This window comes from Rhinopithecus roxellana, chromosome 4, assembly GCF_007565055.1.
Source record: "Rhinopithecus roxellana isolate Shanxi Qingling chromosome 4, ASM756505v1, whole genome shotgun sequence".
Taxonomy (NCBI): domain Eukaryota; kingdom Metazoa; phylum Chordata; class Mammalia; order Primates; family Cercopithecidae; genus Rhinopithecus; species Rhinopithecus roxellana.
In genome coordinates, this window is record NC_044552.1 from 155,900,432 (window position 1) to 155,921,268 (window position 20,837).

General features: G+C 40.7%; 1 protein-coding gene across 3 annotated transcripts in view; it reads left to right on the forward strand.

The window, feature by feature from the left end:
- Positions 1 to 20,837, forward strand: part of PRKN (parkin RBR E3 ubiquitin protein ligase) — a 1,396,422-nt gene that overhangs the window by 461,916 nt on the left and 913,669 nt on the right. For all 3 annotated transcript variants that reach the window (XM_010373152.2, XM_030929283.1, XM_030929284.1), the window contains one exon: positions 3,771 to 4,011. In XM_010373152.2, coding sequence (XP_010371454.1) covers positions 3,771 to 4,011 — 241 coding nt within the window. The remainder of the gene's footprint in view (positions 1 to 3,770; positions 4,012 to 20,837) is intronic.

Here is a 20,837-nt window from a genome sequence, read left to right on the forward strand (position 1 = left end):
CACTTTGGACACTGAGCTCATGACTGTTTATATTCATTCATTCATTCACTCCTTCATTCTTTCTTACTTCCCTTCAGTCATTCACTTTTTTAAACTTTTTAAATTCATAGATATGTTTCTATATCTCCTGACTTCAAAGCACTGTGTGATAGATAAATATTAGTATGACCACATTGCTGCTCTCAAGTATTTCTAAAATAAGTTGGAAGATAAGACTCAGACACACACACACACACACACACACACACACTACATACTGTCCAAGCTTTAACCACTGTAATAAGAAGAGCACAGTAAGCAAAGATTTTTAGATTCAGATGAGGGAGAAAGGCATTAGTTTTCTCTAGGAGGATCACAGGAAGTACCTGAGTCCTGAACGTGGAAAGGAAGGGACACAATGTGGATAGAAACCTCAGGATAGGCTAGGGTGCTAATTCTCCACTCTTCCTTCTGTGGCAAAGCTCAGGTCCTTGAGCATACTCGGATCCTGATGCTGGTTTCTTTGAAATGACTTAGGCTAGAGACTGTGTGTAAGCTAGAGGAGTGCTACCTGACATGGAGCTGATCATGGACGGTGATACCTTGTCCAAGTAGAATGGAAAATCGAGGACTGTCTGCCATTATTGCTTAAAAGTCAAGCACAAATCTCAGTGCCATAAAAGCATGCCGTCTTATGTGCCTGCAGGTCAGTGGGGGTGCCCATGGCCTCAGGCTGGCTTCAGCTGCAGGTCCCTGCTTTACGCTGTGAGTGTGGCTGCACTTGGTCACCTCTGTGGGCTGGACTCAGGTGTGGGCCATGTGTGAACAGGTGGAAGCTTTCTGGGAGGTTCTGTTTTTTGCAACGGAGTCTCGCTCCATGCAGTGCAGTGCAGTGGCGGGATCTCGGGTCACTGCAACCTTTGCCTCCTGGGTTTAAGTGCTTCTCCTGCTTCAGCCTCCTGAGTAGCTGGGATTACGGGCACATCCACCACGACCAGCTAATTTTTGTGTTTTTAGTAGAGGTGGGGTTTCACCATGTTGGCCAGGCTGTCCTTGAACTCCTGACCTCAAGTGATCCACCCACCTCTGCCTCCCAAAGTGCTTGGATTACAGGTGTGAGCTACTGTGCCCAGCAGGGATGTTCTTTTGATGGACCTTAGCAGCGGGACAAATACAAAGCCCTGGTTCCAATCACATCTGCTAATATCCCTTTGGTCAAAGCCATTCACATGGCTGGGCAAAATCGCCGGGAGGAAGTGGGGAGCATGATGTATGCGCACTAATGTATGGGCGTGCATAATTTGGAAGAATAGTTTAATCTGTCACATGTATAATATAGGAGGGGTAAGGAAGATAAAAAATCAAATCTAGATCATGATCTAGAAAAGAAAAATGTACAAACACACTCGAAGAACATGGGAGATGTTACAGTCCATTTTACAAGTAATACTGAGACACTTTAGAAAGATTATGTAGCACACACACACCCAGAATTCTTGTACATATTGGACTGGAGTATGGCGATATCAGATGTAAAGGGAGTAATCGTGAGGAGGGCCTAAAATGGGGAGGTGAATATTGAGATATAAAGGAGTTGAAGATGTGAAGGGTAATTCTGAGACAAAATTGCTAACTGTTGGTGCCTTGCCGATATCAAAGATTAGGTAGGAGGAATTAAAGATAGTGATTCTCTTGCAGCCCATTACAAAACATGGGAGGATAATGAGATTTTTAGGTGGGAGGGGAAGGCTCGAAGCAGGTGATATGGAGGATGGTTTTTCCTGACAGAAACGGGGAAGTCATGCAGGGGAGGACTTCAGGTCAGAGAATGATGAACAGTGGCCACTGCTGAGTAGGAACAGTCCTCGGGAGAGGCTGGGAGCTCTGAGAATGGGGATGGGGAGGGGCACAGGGCCTGGGGATGAGACGGAGCCTCGGGATGTGAGAGTAGAGAAGAGGTCGGAATGGGATTTAAGGACAAAGGGTGTCCTGGTGCCCTCCTAGGTGGAGGAGGCAGACTCCAGCCGCTTTGTTTGGGGTCAGGGGTGTTGGTGAGTGCTGGTCACCACTCCTCGAGGGACATTGATGGTGGGCAACAGAAGAGCTTGGGAAAGCAGCAGGGGAGGGCATCATTTATTGCTGTTAGTTATGGATGCATTTCATTTGAGTGTCCTGGGAGCATTCCTAAAATGAGAATGGCAAGCGGTATTTGAAAGGCATCGATTTATTTTTATTTTATTTTATTTCATTTTATTTTATATTTTTTGAGATGGAGTCTCACTCTGTTGCCCAGGCTGGAGTGCAGTGGCGTGATCTCGGCTCACTGCAACCTCTGCCTCCCAGGCTCAAGCGATTATCTTGCTTCAGCCTCCCAAGTAGCTGGGATTACAGGCCCATGCCACCAGAGCTGGCTAATTTTTTTGTATTTTTAGTAGAGACAAGGTTTCCCCATGTTTCCCTGGCTGGTCACAAACTCCTGGCCTCAAGTGATCCGCCCACCTTGGCCTCCTGAAGTGCTGGGATTACAGGACTCAGCCACTGTGCCCGGACACATCGATTTGCTGAGAGAGTAAAGTCCTTGCTGTGTCTTAAGAGGGTAGCAAGCAGATCAGTAACTGCTTCTATGTAGTAGATATTCTTTTTTTTTTTTTTTTTTTTTTTTTTGGTGGGGGTATGGGGGTGGTCATTCAAGTGATTCTCCTGCCTCAGCCTCCTGAGTAGCTGGGACTACAGGCACACATCACCAAGCCCGGCTAATGTATTTGCAGTAGAGACGGGATTTCACCATGTTGGTCAAGCTCTTCTCGAACTCCTGACCTCAGGTGACCCACTCACCTCTGCCTCTCAAAGTGCTGGGATTAGAGGCCTGAGCCACCGCGGGTGGCCCTATGTAGTAGATATTCTGAAACTAGAATTCCATGTAGGGTAGCCTAGTTCTTGCCCTAGCAAATAATCTGACTTTTAATTTTTATGCTACGAAATGTTAGTCTTCTTCTGTTCGAACGTGTCAATATATAGATGCAAAACCTTTTTGTAAATGTTTGCGGATTTTCATGGTTAAATCGACCAAGAGAGAATGAACCCTGGGTGGCAGGAGTGTGCTCTTGCCTGGCTTCCCCACTGGTGTAACGATGTGTGTGCTGGTGCCCGTGGAGGTGTGTGTGTGGAGTCTACTCAAACACATTCATTTCCAATGCTGTACAGAAATGCCCTCTAATTGATAATAACTTTCTGTACTTTTATAAAACAGAAAAGAATGACATATCAATTCTGATGTCAATCAGTTTTATTATTTAAGAATATTTTTAGTAACCAGGTGTGGTGGCACCCACCTGTAATCCCAGCTACTCGGGAGGCTGAGGCAGAAGAATTGCTTGAACCCGGGAGGTGGAGGTTGCAATGAGCTGAGATCACACCACTGCACTCCAGCCTGGATGACAGAGTGAGACTCCATTTCGGGGGAAAAATAAAAAAAGAATTATTATTTTCACTGTGCTTATAGATCCACTTTGGTAATTTTTTTTTTTTTCCTGGTAGATTTCATGTCCTTTTGAATATGACTTCAGCGTTCTGTTGTGTTTCACGTATTCCCAAATTTCTGTTTCTGGCCCCAGTTCAGTGTTGTTTGTCTACCATGTGTAGTGTCTAAGTGCTGTGGCCAAACGTGTGCCTAAGCTGGTCAATTACATTTCACTTTCCCTTCCCTTCTAACACTGAGGACAAGTTAAACTCTATCTGGCATTTCATGTTGGCCATTTCCTTGTTTTTTTTTTCACCTTGCTCCCAAACAGAACTGTGACCTGGATCAGCAGAGCATCGTTCACATTGTTCAGAGACCATGGAGAAAAGGTCAAGAAATGAATGCAACTGGAGGCGACAACCCCAGAAACACGGCGGGAGGCTGTGAGCGGGAACCCCAGAGCTTGACTCGGGTGGACCTCAGCAGCTCAGTCCTCCCAGGAGACTCTGTGGGGCTGGCTGTCATTCTGCACACTGACAGCAGGAATGACTCACCACCAGCTGGCAGTCCAGGTAATTGGAATGCCCTAAGAGTATTAAAGCATTCTGTTTGTTTGTTTAGTGCAGTCTCCATGGAGCATAGCCTCACCAGGTGCATATTTAGTGTATGATGCGTTTTGGATTGGAGTCTCTAATTCACTACAAGGAGACATCACTGTAGGTGGAGTACTTTGATGTAAAATTTGAGAATGCATTTATTAGAAGTACTATGAAACAGGTTTTCACATTGAGATTAAATAGAAGAGATATGTTTCTAGTGATGTAGAAAAATTCTAAAAAGTAGAAAGAATTTGAAAGCTAATTGAGCCATTTGTAGTTTCTAAAGTCACATATTCCAATGGCAATGACATCCTTAGTGTGAAATGACTCTTCCTTCTCTCTGTGCTACAACCCATTTCAAAATGCTTTTCTTTGGAAAAGATGGTTATTGTTTAGTTATTTTAAAAATATTAGTATGTGTCTCTTAGTCTTTTATTCTCTAAATAGTCAAAGGTGTAATAGAATTAATTTTTACTGTGTCTGACAGAAGACACAAAATAATCACAATGACTTTACAGGGTAGAAGCTGATTTTCCTCCCACATACAATAGATCCTGGCAGTTGTGGGCTGGTATGGCCTTCACAGTGTCAGAAAGTTCTGGGTCCTGCAAGATGGAAGCCTAACATAATAAGAAATACCTCCCACTAAAATTAGTAAATAAAATTTAAGGAATTAAAAATTTTCAATGAGCTTGCAAAAAATAAAAAAAAAAAAAGATAATTTTCAAGGACAAGTGAAAATGTAGAAACAACATCTTTAAATACAGGAGTAGATAAACCCAGAAAGTAAGACATTAGCTGATGCTCTGGTGATCTTGAGATGACTGTGGGAGGGAAAGAGGGTCTGCTTCATGTGAGCTGGGCACCTCAGGTCTGGAAAGAAAAACTGAGAAATGGAAACAAATGTCATAGATGGGGAAAAATGAGATAAATCTAAACCCCTGCAATGCCCTTGTGATCCAGAATATGATAAATTAATAAAATATCAAACCCAAGTTCATCACAATTCTGATGTTTCAACCAGAGTATGTAGAAGATCTTTCTGACATTGACACCTCTAGAGAAAAACAAGCCCTACTAAACGATACTCATGCTCTAACATTATAAACCAAACAAGGGAAAATTCCACCTTGAGGGTATATGAGACCAGAATATACCACCCCAAAATATGCCACGTTAGCATAAGTATTATTTTGAGCTGATTATTTTGAGAAACAGTAGACATAGGACAAGCTCTAAAAACACAGTGGAAGTCACCCTTTTGTAAGGGAAATTTATATCTAGCAAGGAAATCTCCATTTGTAAGGGTATCTCCCTCTCCTTACTAGGATGAGAAGGACAGAGTCTCTAGAGACTCTGATTCTTGAGAAGCCACCAACTTAATAATCTGCGTAACAAACCTTACTCTTGTCTTCTCCTCTCCCTTTCTTCCTTTGCCATTGAAGATGGTATCCAAGCCTGAATTTTAGACCACCTCTTTGAGATTTATGCATTTTTTTCTGGATGTCTCACATGTATGGTCATCCCTCCCCATCAACAGGCAATGTTTCAAATCCCCCAGTGTATGGCTGAAACCAAAAGTGGTGCCAAACCCTATATTTACTGTGTTTGTTCCTGTATAACTGTGTAACAGATTCGATTTATTATGTTAGTAGACCTATCTACTAGTTCTTTGATTTCCCAAGATAATATTCTTACTAATAATAAAAAAATCACATTGTTTAAAACAAAATTAAACCTTTACCTATTACTGAATATTAAAAACAATTTTAGCACAATAATCATATTCTGTACATATTCACATTATTTAATCCATTTCCTAGCTTATCTGTCTCTACTATCTTATCAAACATATTTATCTGAAAATTTCAGTCTTCTTATTTTGTTTTATCATAAAATTGCCCTTGGTCTTCTCCAGAATTTTCTTTTATGAGAATGAACTTAGAATTATTGACATTTTCAATTGACTCTCTTTGTCTTTCTCTCTAGACCATAATATTTTAGTTAAGAAAATATAGTATTTTCTCTATATGGGGTCTGAAGTACCAGTAGGCACTGAGAAAATTCTGCTAAATATATAATATTCTCTTTCTATTTTTAAATTGGCATGTGTAATTATTTCCACCCAAACAATAGAGAATAAATTCTAGTAAATTTATGGAATGCGGTAAATGACAGCAGCTTTCAGAGTACTGTACGGCCTATGATGACGTGCTGTTTCACCTTTACTTTCCACCCATGTCTGAGTCACATCTAACCTCTGATCACGCTGTTTCTCATTTACCCCTCTATCTTGTGGTCTGACAGCTTTGTGCATTTTGCAGGCTAGGGACTGGCTTAGGCAAGTCTACATGGTACAGCTGGGGGCTGCAGGGGTGCCCTCCTAATACACTTCTCCCTGCAGCACTACAGACTCGGGGTGACTTCCTGGTACCCTACATACTGCTACTGAAAGGCCTCTGTGTAGTTATATTGCATCTGTAAAGGATTGGGAAAAGAGACATAGCTTATCCCAGATCAACTTTCAGATTTAACTCTGTGTTAAACTAACAACTAAACTATAAGTAATCCTCTCCTACTCATTAGAACCGGAAGGAATCCTTTTCAGAACCCTTAGGACTCTCCCTTATTACTTGCTAGTTTGTACTCCAGTTCCGACTTCACCTTTGAATCTCTTTGAGGATGGAGTTTTTGTCCAGTTAACTGTAGTTTTCCTCAAAATCTCTTAGAAGAGTGGTGAGACATGTTTACTAAATTCCTTAAAATTGTAAACATAGTAAGTAATTCATCAGAATTCCTGTGCATTTAGCTTTTAGAACGAATGCTTTATTTAAGATTATACAGAGAAAATGAGATTTCATCTCTTCAAATGTCTTGGTTCATTCTTGGTTTGAGTTAAGACTTTGAATGGAATGATTTGAAATGACTATATACAAACAGTATGCCTATATGATTATTTTTCTTCACTAAAAATTATAGCGTAAAGTTACTAGAGCAGAGAGTCACAGACTGTCATGTGCAGAATTATCTTGCATGCTTTTCCATGTTTCTTTGGTGGCCAGAATGGTGAGAAAAAAAAAAAATCTTATTTCATTACTTTTCTGTGACCAGAAATTCTGATGTATTTGTCTGGGAGTAGAGGCCCCAAAATGTTGCTACTGACTACACTCTGAGAAACTCTGCCCTATCGCTAAGGTTTTCCAGTCTTACAATTATGGATCCTACCTGTTGTTCTCATGCAACAATTGGATGCTGGGTGGGAGAACAGAGGCAGGTTGGTGAGAGGTGAACACACCGAGCCAATCACAGAAGCCTGAGACGATTCCTGTCTACGTACTTCACATATTAAACACATACAACATCTGTCATTTGAAAAGACGCAAATGATCCTTGGTTATACAATGATTGAGAACCTCTGCCTCAGAAAAATAGATTAAAAGAAATTCCAATTTTCTGTGCTTCCAGAGTCTTCAAATTCAGCTTCGAAGAATATAAGTGCTGGCTGGATGTGGGAGGGCTCTAACGGGTGAATAGCTGGGCTATAGCCACACATGTTATTGAAACAAGTGGAAACTTCTGAAACCCGAGAAGGTGCCTTTCAAGTATTTTTAGTTGGCAAAAGATAACTGGTCAACATGAAAGGTGACAACATGATGTACATGAATAACCGGTTACACCGTCGGTACTAGGAACGCAAGCATGTCACGCTAAGACTTGTAAGAGGACGTCCGAGAACTGGAATGAGTCATTGAAGTAATTTTTACAGCAGTGCCACTCAAGCTTTAGTGCTCATCAAAATCACCTGAGGACCTATAAAATCACAGATCCCTGGGCCCAGAACAGTTGGCCTTGGATGGAAGCTGAGAAGGTGCAGTTCTAACAAGCTCCCAGGTGATACTAATACTATGGGCCCCTGGGCTGTGCTTTGAGTAGTACTGCCCTAAACAGTAAAAAATAGTATTGCTTAAAATATGGTCAGTGAATAAAATCTATTTTACTATGTTGTGAACAAGAACATTGAGCTGCACCTGGGCTCCAGAGTACCTGTGTGTAAATTACCTTCACGTGTTGCTGGTGTTTCCTAAATGAGCCTCCATTCATCATCTCCTGACAGTCAGATGAAGTCATTGGACCTAGCAAAAAAATAGGAGGCTCCTCAAATATCATACAGTTAATGAACTACATAAACAAATAATGATTGAGTCCTTACTCTGTGCCAAGTACAGTGCCAGGTACTGGGATGTAGCAGAAAATAGAAACAGACAAAATGCCTACCTGAGCGGAGCTATTCTGTTTGGAGCAGAAGCTAATAAAGAAACAAGCAACCAACTAGTAAGTGTGTGTTCTGTGGAGAAACTGCAGAGTAAAGGGGACGAAGAGTATTGGTGGGGAGTTTTTGTAATACACGGCAGCCGCGAGGCCTATGTGATGAGCTAACCTGTGAGGAGGGCACCCTCAGGGAGCACTCATTTGTGCGCAGGCAGAGGTGACAGCAACTCGTGAGCCCCAGGCAGGGCCCTGCCCAGAAAACACAGCAGCCAGTATGGGGTGGAGCTTGTAACAGGTGGATCTCAGAGAAGAGGATGTCAGAAAAAGGGCAGGGTAGAGAGGTCAGGCAGGGTCTACTGGGCCCAGGATTTGACCCTGTTGAGAAAATTTGACTTTCGAGCAACGGAGTGACATGATCTGACTTTAGGAAGTCTCACGCTGGCTGCTTGTGAAGGAACTGCAGGAGGAAAGGGTGGAGGCAACACAACCCGTAACGTTTCAAATCCTAGAACTGCTGCATTGCCCGGAACAACGGGAACGGGTCCTACCTGCAGGCAGTATGGGTGAGTGCTTGCTGTAAACCTGGCAGTATAGGAAAACCTGTTCCCTGAAATATCTCTTTTAATTCCTTGCAGCCCTGTAAGGTAGACCATGTTCATATCCTCTTTATAGATGAGGAAACTACACAGATTCCTTGAGGAACCGACCCAGACCATCCAAGCCTTATCCAGGGGGACTGTCTTACTCCAGAGCTTATGTAAAGTGTCCAGTAGCCTCTGTTTTCCTGAATATGAATATCAGAAGAAAGGAATTTTTGCATTTCCTCTAGACATTTTGGTTAGAAAGTAGATATCGTCTTAACATGGATCTTTTTGAAGAGTCATATTAATTGATTTCAGCCAAGTAGTCAAATTTTAAAACTCTATATCACATGGTATACTATTTTTTCAGAATTTTGGCTTTTGGAAAAACAAAAGAAAAACTTTGGTAGTGTTTTCCAGTTTTTTCGAGTGTTACTGTCTAGCTTACTAAGAAAGCATTTAATTATATGGAAGAACAATTTGCTATACAATAGGCCTTTTGCTTCTTGCTAAATGAAAGAGACTAGTTTTGAGGGAACAGTACATCACACTTCTCCAATCCATGGCCCACAGGCTGCATGCAACCTAGGACAGCTTTGAACGCAAATTCATAAACTTTTTGAAAACACTATGAGGTATTTTTGTTTTTGTTTTGTGGTTTTTGTTTATAGCTCACCAGTTATTCGTGTATTTGATGTGTGGTCCAAGACCATTTTTCTTCCACTGTGTTCCAGGGAAGCCAAAAGATTTGACATTCCTGCATTATGTGCCAGAATAAGTTATTGAAATATAACTTGTAAAGTTTAAATAGAAAAAATATAAAAATAGACAACTATTTTTAGAAATTTTAAATAAATGCAATTGAATTTAAGACTTGAGCTCTGGAGATATGCCATTGATACATTATAATTATTAGAGAATATGCTTTTATCAACAGTTTTTTTGCCAGTGGTTGAATGCAGTACAAAATGAAAATTATTCTGGGATTATATATTAACTAACACCTGCCAAACGCTAATCAGTAATGGGGGCCTGCTAATGGAATAAAGTGATAAGCTTCAGACTTAATTCTCATTTTATCCAAAACCAAATCTCAAGTACTTGAAAATGTGTGTTATACATGCTAATGACTTTAAGCCAGAGGGCGTGAATTTCTTGGTGTTTTGCACAGCTGTAAGGTTTGCCTCTTGTGTAAATCTTCCTTGAAAAAACCCAAAATTTTGGCACTCATACTAGAGTTGATATCAACATAAACCAATGAAAAATACATTATTATTTTGCCAGGATTTTAATCTTTCTTCCAACACTGAAATTTTTACAGTAATATCCCTTTTCAATATTAAAGGCGAAAACACGGAAAGTGATATTGCACTGTAGTGAGAGGTCTGCCAGCCTCACATATTTCTGGTGGGGGAGGGATGGTTGAAGTAGGGGGAAAATCCTGAAATCTTTTCCAAGAAGTTTATACACTACTGTAGATGCAGAACTAGTTGCTCCTTACTTTTTTTTTTTTAGATGGAGTTTTGCTCTTGTTGCCTGGAGTGCAGTGGCGTGATCTTGGCTCACTGCAACCCCTGCTTCCTGGGTTCAAACAATTCTTCTGCCTCAGCCTCACGAGCATCTGGGACTACAGGCGCCCGTCACCATGCCTGGCTAATTTTTGTATTTTTATTAGAGATGAGTTTCACCATGTTGATAGGCTGTTCTTGAACTCCTGACCCACCTTGGTCTCCAAAAGTGTGCTCATTCCTCTTTATAGTGCTTTACATACGGTCATGTCATTACTGGCAACATATTTGTTTACACTTGTAAGGGGCACTCATCAAATTCAAGTCAGTCATCTAATACATTTTCTACCTCCATTAGCTGGCACATGAGTAACGAGAGATAAAGTTTTGTCATACTGTCAAAAAGCTTTATCCACCATGTGAAATGTAACTCTTATAGCTCTTCAACTCTTATGAGTCACATTTGGCAGGAGAACATGGTTAATAATTGCATATGGAAAACGTGGTAGAGTGTGCCTTGGGTATTCAGAAAGTAAGCAACAGTCCTGCCCTGAGGAACGCAGAGCTTGGCAGAGGGGTCCTTTGAGACAACCATCGCTTGGGGCCATATACTTGTCAGTGAGCACCACTCACATGTGTTTTAATCTGCTGCCTTCTGAGTAATTCTTACGTATAATAAAGCCATTGATTGGAACAGGCAATACAAAGGTTAGTAGCAGGAACAAGATCCTCCAGTAGCTCACAGTTTGGCAAATGCACATACACAAGTTGAAATGGAGTAAGTTTTAAAAAATGGGTACAGTGACAGTAATATGGGGATTTAGAGGAGTGAGAAGCAAAGACAGACCCTGAGCCTGGCTTTGAAAGACAAGAAGGCAACACTGGAGATGTTGGGAAGAATTAGGTCCCGTGCAGGTGGCCACGCTTCCTGGAATCTATTATAGGTTCAGAGGATCTATGAAGTTGGAAGAGTGGGTTTCCTGCCCGCAAGAGCTCTGAATGCCAAAAGTCACAGCTGTTGTGACTTTGTGTCCATCACTCCCTCTTCTGGTGTCTAAGAAACTGCTCCTCATGCCATGCATAATTTTTCCTTTCTTTTGAGATGGAGTTTCACTCTTGTCATCCAGGCTGGAGTGCAGTGGGGAGATCTTGGCTCACTGCCACCTCCGCCTCTTGGGTTCAAGCAATTCTCCTGCCTCAGTCTCTGAGTAGCTGGGATTACAGGCTCCCACCACAATGCTCAGCCAATTTTTGTATTTTTAGTAGAAATGGAGTTTCATCATGTTGGCCAGTCTGGTCTCGAACTGCTGACCTCAGGTAATCCACTGACCTCGGCCTCTCAAAGTGCCGGGATTACAAGTGGGAGCCACCACACCCGGTCCCATGTTTTTTCTTATATACTTGCAAAAGGAGTATGAAATAGAGCTGGAAGGAGCGTCAGCATGCAATTGACAAAAGCTGTCTGGAGGAATACCATGCTGCCCCAAGATGCCCCAAGTGGGCAACGTAGGCTGAGGCTGGCCCCATCTACCCTGTGCTTTTGTTCATGCCTATTTGGGTTCATGCCTCTATGGGAATCGTTTTGCTTTTTGTGGTTGGTTTTCTGTTTTGAAACATAAATAGTAACTGTGGGGGAGAGTAGATGAGAAATGCCAACGTTGGTAGTTGAAGTTAAGTAGGGTACCTGCAGGGAGCCTCAAAATGTTTTGATTTTTCTGAAGTCACCTCTGCAAAGTCATATTGTGATTTAAAGGGGAAAGGGGACATTGCATTCAAGACTCCATGAGGCCTGGCTGGACATTGTGCTCTTCTAACGAGAGGCCTCTGCAAATAGTAGTGTCTGGGTGTCCCTCTCCTGGAGGCCTAAATGGCCGATCAAGCAAATCATTTACATTTTTTACTCTTCCAACCCTGAAGTGTTTCAGAGGACACTGTCCATATGCCAAGATGGGGAGATCTGCACTTGACAGGAATGAGCACGGAGGCAGCGTATTTATAGCTGGGGAGGTCCATCTTGGGAATCATGAGAGCATTCTAATTATTGCAGGGTCTGCCAAAAATGCAGGCAGGCTGCTGGATTCTGTTTTCTTGAAGGGAAGATAAAGAAAACATTTCAAATTGTTAGAATATAACTCTCCGTAATACACTCTTTTTAGTCTTTCTAAATTTGTTCTGAATAAATAAGAACTAATGGAAATTTTGTGAAACTTTAATGGAAGGTGTTATTTTGTATGACCTGTAGCTTCCAAACATTTCACACATAAATCAGGAATTTGTATTCTACCTATGTAACAAAAACAGAATTAACAAAATATCTATTTTAGAATAGAAAATGAAACCCTTCTGACAAAGACAATATCACTACATTCTTTTTTAGATTACTTTTTGATAATTTCATAGAAACAGGCCTAAATTCCTACACCTTCTACGTCTATTTGACTATAATTAATTTTCAAAATGATACCTCTGATGCTCTGTAAGATCTTAAAATTCTTTCTCAATCCCCAAATATTGACTACCTTTGGTGTTACAGGTGTGTTATTAGATTCTGATTCTTTGAAAATTAATGCTCAGTCTTTTCTGTGCATGATAATTAAACTCACTAGAATACCCAGTCCATCAGTGGGGTTGTGATTTGCTTCCTGTAAGAAGGGAATCAAATGGCCAATAGTTTACTTCAGTGGATTAAATGAAAATCCTTTGAACCAGTGTTTACCACAGTTCCTGGTATATACTGCGCACTTAATATAGGACTTTTGTTGCTAGAAAATGCAGTCAAAAAGGGTGACAGACATTGATTTCGAATCCTTGAGCCCATTCATGGTACCTGGGCTGTGACGTGTCTGCTATGCAAATGCTAAGCTGGTTGGCAATAAGTGTGGACCCTGGAGCCAAGCAACTTAGCCCGTCTTGGCTCTTCTTCTTGCTGCCTCTAGGACTCAGACGATTTACTTTCTTGCAGTTCAAAGTGCGGTCTGTGGGCCAGCAGCAGCAATTGGGAGTTTATCAGAAATGCAGAATCATTGGCCCCTATCAGACCTACTGAATCAGTAACCTTCATTTTAATAAGATCCTCAAGTGAATAGTGCACTGTTTTGTTTTTAAACATACCAGGCCACAGTTTCCCCATTTCTCATATAGCGATAAGGAAAAAGTACCTAATTCATGAAGCTGATGTCAGATACTTCATGACAAGAGCCTAGAAAAAGGCCTGGAATATACCAAGTGCTGAATAACTGTTATCCATTTCAGTTATCCCTTTGCTTTCTAGTTCACATGTACAAAGGCCCAATATTGTGTTCATGCTCTAAAGTACTACTAGGTTTGCAGATCCAGGGCCACCTGCCTGAATTCCCCCCAGAACAGGTGCTAGGTCCCCAACCCATACTTGGGAGACGACAGGTTACTCTAGTTTTGGGGTCAGTTTGTTTTATTTATTTTATTTTATTTATTTTTATTTTTGTATGAGTCTCTTTGTTTATTTAGTTTTAAATTTTGATCACCTCCACCACACATTTGGAGCTAAATTAGAATAATGGGTGCTCTATGATAATGATGGGCAGCATGAGAAATAATACTTCATATGGCTGTCTTTCTAGAATATTACATTTTCGTTGTTTCCCAGCCCTGAATGATGGATGGCATATGTATTTGTTTTCCATTTTACGTTAGGTAATGTAGTACCCTTTTTTGAGTATTTCATCCAAAAAGTGGATACATTTTCTATTGGGACTTGCTCAAAGGACCCTTTGGCGATGAGTGTGTGCCCCACTTCGTACTGTGACAGAGAAGATTAGCTAGGGACAGGTCACAGATACCGGTCACAGGGGACTTAACCAAGCTGGCTCTGGCAATGCATGAAGGATTGGGGCAGTTAGGAACAAGTTAACATTCAGTAAGTGGGTATTCATCATGAAATGCAAACAGAGCTCTGATTCTAAGTGAGCAGGAAAACTGTGAACACAGATTGAGATTGAATCAACTGGTCAGTGCGTCAAACAACACAATGGGAACTGAATCCTGCTAATGTGTCTTTTTGGATTTTTTCTTTTTCTTTCTTTCTTTTTGTTTGTTTGTTTTTGTTTTTGAGATGGAGTCTCACCCTATCACCCAGGCTGGAGTGCAGTGGTGCCATCTCGGCTCAGTGCAACCCCCATTTCTCAGGTTAAAGCAATTCTCCTCCCTCAGCCTCCAGAGTAACTGGGATTACAGGCACCCACCACCATGCCCAGCCAATGTTTGTATTTTTAGTAGTGTCAGGGTTTTCCCATGTTGGCCAGACTGGTGTCAAACTCCTGACCTCGTGACCTGCCCACCTCGGCCTCCCAATATTTGGGATTACAGGTGTGAGCCCCCATGCCCAGCCCATCATTTTGCATACGTTCATGATTCAGGTACATGGATCTTTACCTGGGTCAAAGACATTCCATCCTTCCTTAACTGCAAGAGGAAGGTATGTATACATCTTCATGAAGTTCTGCTGTTCGGAGATAAGACACTCTTCTTTAACCTCCTGAAAACTAAGGCAGACATTTTAATCTGGAGCTATAGCTTAGGAAAGTATGATTTGCAAGTCTGCACAGATTGTTGTTTGCCATTCTATTTCTTTATTGTCACAAAGAACATAAAGTCCCAGCTTGGTGAGTGATACTCTTGCCTGAGTAGTTATTTTAAAAAGCTGCTTGTTGTGTGGACTTTTTTATGCCAATAAAAGATTTTTGATGATAAATAGCCAGCCAGACTCTTTGATTTCTAATTGATGGATATGAAGTCACCTCTCTTTTAATAATAGTTGACTCATTTGATTTTTTTTTACTTCAGTAACTCTTCCATTATGGCATCGTTACAGTTTTGGTGGTGTCTCATATTTAACAAATGAATACAATCTTGGGGAAAGGTGGACCAAGAATTCTAGGACTAGAAGTTCCTACAAATAGTGAGGAAACATACTTCAAATTGACCATTTAGGATTTCCTTTTATGAAAATGAGAATGAGTATACTTTGCACATTTTAATTAATAAGATTAGCATAGTTGCTGTAACAGTTGTTTATTTTGGATTTGTCCGTTTGTGCTGGTAAAGTAGAACCATACCTTGTATTCATTTACTTAATCCATTCTCTTCATGCCAAGAAGAAATATTATATCCCAATAAAACATCTTCAGTGACAAGTGGCAGCAGTCATTTAGTGCTGTTGTATGATTGCACATTTCTGGAACTTGCTACTTATTATGGTGAAACAGATTAGATTAGATTAGATTAGATTTGTCACCTGTTGTCGCCAGCATCCCTGTTTCATTAACAGAGCCATTAGTATTTTTCATACAGTTGGTGTTTCCAGTTTCTCCTTCAATTATCATTTCCATAGATATGCTCCTCTCTTGGACTCCACGGGAAATAATTTTTCTTGTTTCTGTGAAGAAAGAAAAAGTACTCTTTTAACATAGTCAATTTACCAGGTTACTGTATACAACAGCGTCCTGAGCACGAGAATAGCACAGGCAGGTGGTACCAGCCCCGCTGGAAGGCAGACTCCAGGAAGCAGGGGCATTTCCTCTCACTCTGGGCTGTTGCAGTACCTAACACAGTGCTGGGCACATCATTGATGCTTAGTAACTTAATAATATGTGTTAAATGAATGAGAACAACATTCGTTTATTCGCTCATTGATAACCTTTTTGAAAATGGGAAATATAATTCATTCTAATCCAAGATTTCCAATTGTGGGGGTCTTAGCCCCTTTGGGCTGCTGTGACAATATACAAAATAGTGGCTTATAAGCAACAGACATTTATTTCTTCCAGTTCTAGACGCTGGGCGGGGAAGTCACAGAACAAGGCACCTTTAAAGCTGGTGTCAGCTGAAGGCTGCTTCCTGATTCATAGATGGTGCCTTCCAGCTGTGCCCTCACATGGTTTAGGGAGCACAGCAGCTCTCCAGGGCATCTTCTATAAGAGTACTTATCCCATTCACTGTGGCTCCATACTCATGATCTAATCACCTCTAAATTCCTTAGGTCTGAATGCCATCACATGGGTGATTAGGTTTCAACATCTGAATTGTTTGAGGACAGAAACAGTCAGACCATAGCAGTGGGAGAAGTTTGCATTCCTGAAGGGGGTCTAGCTCTTTGTCAGAGACAGACAGATGACTTAAGCATTGCAGTCAACATTAGAAGGTGCCCTGACTTCAAAATTCTGTATACGAATAGGGAAACCTTGTCCTGAATTCTCCACCTGACAAATATCCATGGGAGGTTTATGTTGCACCTGCCCCCAATACAGTGATGTACCATTTAGTGCTACCATGTTTGAACCCAGCTGCCTAACAGCTACATTGGTTATTTCCCCAAACATTAAAATTCAATGTGTGACAGCCCTAAAAGATAACAGTTAGCATATTTCCTTCCCTCTTTGTGCACCCTTGCTTCTTCATTTCTAGTACTTTTCATATGCCCTAGACTTTTCTTTTACTTCAAACTGATAGGGAAGTGTTTTAGAACTCTCACAAGAGAAAATGCAACTTTGACCTTTTGACTTAGTCATTTATACTCTCAGAGTTTATGATAAAATTGTATTACAGATGTATACAACAAATTAGAAAGATGTTCAACATTGTTTATATTAGTAAAAAATGGAAAACAATCAAGAGGTACAACCATAGGTTCTGAATGTTTGGCAGTTCTATAAAATGGGATACTGTGTATCCATTGAAGATGATATTTAGAGTATTATTTAATGGCATGGAAAGACACCAAATGACAAAATTCAATTCCAAATTGCCGAGTAGAATATGATCTTACTCTAAAAAATAAGTATATATATCCCCATGTGTGCATATGCATCCATAAAGAAAAATATTAAAACACAGATGCAAGATTTAATAGCAGTTTGTTCTTGTGATGGGATTGTGACTTATTTTTATTTCGAATATTTGGTTTATATGAACTTTCTAGAATGAATATGTATTACTGCTTAAGATAATAAATTCTTCAACTGCTAAAAGTATCTAATATACTGGATCCCAAGGTCTGGAAATGTGGCTTCTTGGAGACTGTAACTCAGCCCTCCTCCCTAGTGGGCCCCAGAGTGACTTCATTTCCTGAGGGCCTTTTACATAACCTAGGGCTCCCCTTTGATCATCATATTCCATAAGCCTTGGTTGAGGCCTGAGAATCCCGATGTTGAAGGTTTCACAGGTGATTCTGATGAGCAGCCAGTTTTAACACTTCATGTGCCAGTCTTTTCCTGTCTCCCAATCTTCCCACTCTCCCCTCTTTTAGATAGTGTCTGGATCATTCATCTAAACCCATTAATTTGGAGTAAGTTTGCGGCCACTGAGACTGTAGTCTCTTAATACTGTTTTTAACTTAAAAAGACAAGGAATCATTGAAGAAGAGAAGATTCTAGGCCTGGGACAAATCATGTGCAAGATGAACCTGCCCATCTTGTGTGGCTATCTTATTTGAAAGCTAGCGGAGATTATGAAATCTGAAGGGACATACTTGAAGGACACATGGGCTAATGAAGATTCAGTGTCCCAAGATGAGATAATCCAAGATGAAAACAAGTATACTCTAAGACAAAAAAGTTATTGACGACTTAAAAATTCATAATTTTGCTGAAAAAGAAAAACATGAGAAACTCCTGCAAATAACTAGAGCCCTAAAATCTTGCTCAGGAAATTGATAATTAAAAGAAAAACAATAAGGGTGTATCTAGCTTTTCCTGTAAGAATTCTATTTCAAGGTAACCAAATGGCCCTAGGAGTTGAGGAAAATTTTTCTTTACAGAGAAGTTTCAGACAAGAATTGGAGAAGCAATTGCGAAATTAGATATTCACCATTGTGCAAGTCCTACTTTATTCTGCCAACAGATATGAATAGACGAAACAATTAGATGAAAGTGAATGGGTTGATATCAATGAAGGGAATCTGGCTGATGCCATGTGATCAATCTTAGAATCAGTGGAAGTGAGACAACCAGCTAGTTACATATGATTTATAATTGAATCTGGGGGATGGTTACTCATTATACTACTCTCTGTACTTCTGTGTACTCATTAAAGGAAAAGTTCTTTCGTGTGTGTGTATGTGTAACAAATAGATGTGTGTAAACCATAGACTTTGGGGTTATCTGTTACACTGGATGGAAATCTTTACCAAACAAAAATGTAGAAGGTATCTCAGCCTCTACAAAGTGGTACAGCTTCCCTGCCAATAGGAAAACAAGCTCAATGCTGCCTCAAAAAGACATCTAGTCGTCTGTTTGGCCCATTTCTGAGTTGTGGCTATTTTTTTACACTCCATTCCCCCCGTCCCCCATAAGTAATCAAAAAGGTTTTCGTTTGTTTGTTTTTGAGACAGAGTCTTGCTCTGTTATCACCCAGGCTGGAGTGCAGTGGTGTGATCTCGGCTCACTGCAACCTCTGCCTCCTGGGCTCAAGCGATTCTCCTGCCTCAGCCTCTGGAGTAGCTGGGACTACAGGCATCTGCAACCAAGCCCGGCTAATTTTTGTGTTTTTAGTAGAGACAGGGTTTCAGCCTGTTGGCCAGGCTGGTCTGCAACTTCTGACTTAAAGGTAATCAGTCCGCCTTGGCCTCCCCAGGTGTTGGGATTACAGGCGTGAACCACTGAGCCTATCCCACAAAGGTTTTTGTTTTGTTTTGTTTTAATCACAGAAAAATGCTGTTTTCATCCAGATCAAACATGGCCTCATTTTTTACATAGTTCCAATGAGACTGTTAATTAACCAGATAGGTCTGCTTGAGGTTCCTTTACAAATCTATAGCCACATAATTTTACCCAGATAATTAATTCTGCCTGAAAATTTTTTTAAAGGAATCTCAGATTTGTCTTTTAAAAACCTTTATTATTTGCTTTTCCTTCTCAAAGCTCGGGAAACAATTCCAAAACATTCTCTCCATCACATTTTGCCTGCACTGTATAAATAAATTGAGATGAATTTCTCTCTTCCTGAAGCTCTTAGGAACAGGACTCTAATAGCCAGGTAGTAAACCTGATTTGTCCGCTGGGCTTCGTCGGCGCTGTCTATGTTTCTCGTCAGTTTTCTGGACTAGCTTGTCGCTGTATCCGATGAAGTGAGATTTATTCTCAAATGTAATTATCCACATGTATTCTTTGTTGCACAATCTATTTGTTCAATTGTATCCTGGTAAGATGAAAACAAATCCTAATTGAACCTATGTAAATAACATGTTCTAATGAAAAAGTAAGGCGAATCAGTAAAGGTATTTCTGCCTTTCGAAGGATGGTAAGAATCCGATACTACTTACAATTTTTTAAATTTTATATGCAAAAGCAGCTGGTGGCTCATGCCCGTAATCCCAGCACTTTGAGAGGCCAAGGCGGGCAGATCATGAGGTCAACAGATCGAGACCATCCTGGCCAACATGGTGAAACCCTGTCTCTACTAAAAATACAAAAATTAGCTGGGTGTGGTGGTGGCGTGCCTGTATTCCCAGGTACTCGGGAGACTGAGGTAGGAAAATCCCTTGAACCTGGGAGGCGGAGGTCGCAGTGAGCCGAGATCATGCCACTGCACTCCAGCCTGGTGACAGAGCAAACAAAAACTATATACAAAAGCAATAGTCTATTATATTCAAGGTGATATCGATGAAGAAGAAAGAGATCTTCATATATTCATAAAAATAGATACTAAATGCAATACTAAAAGCATTCAAAACAAGTAGCCATAATTAAACTCATCCATTCATTTCTTCTTGTGTAATTAATTGTTCTTTTTTGGATCTTGGCTTATTTGCTAGTTTCATGAAGAACATCTATTTCCAGACTGAAATAAGTCCTGGAAATTCTGCTTCATTCCATGGTCCAGCCTGAAAGTTGTTGAGCTGATGTCAGCTCTAAGGCCAGTAACCAAGAGTCTATTCTTTAAAGTGTCAGTTTTCCAGAGTGTCTGGCACACTCCTTTCCGAGAGGTCTGCAGACGGGAGTATATGCTGAAGATACAACCCCAGACCTGTGGCTTATCGTGCAGTTCACAGGCAAACATGAGATGGAGACAGAAACCAGTTTGATACCAATGAAAGTCCGGATCAATTATTACAGTGACCAGCAATATCAGAATGACGAGGGTAAAATTCCCCTTTGTGACACAGTGCATAATTATTTTATAAGAGTTTGATCAAGGTTTCTCTGGAGAGTAAGAACATATAATGGACAGCATGGGCTCTGATGGCTCTCCTTAGTCTTCCCATAAAGTGTTCAATTAGAAAAAGACTTCTGTGCGTAACATTTCATATATACAAACTGAACCCAGGGAAGGCTGAGCGTCCTTCCGATTTGACAGCTCATTCCATAGCTCTTCTGTAGTGGAGAGGCTAATAAGAAATACAAAGCCCTTGAAACAAACCTAACGCTTTCCAGCTCCTCTCTCCAGGGAGCCTGTGGGAAATATTAAA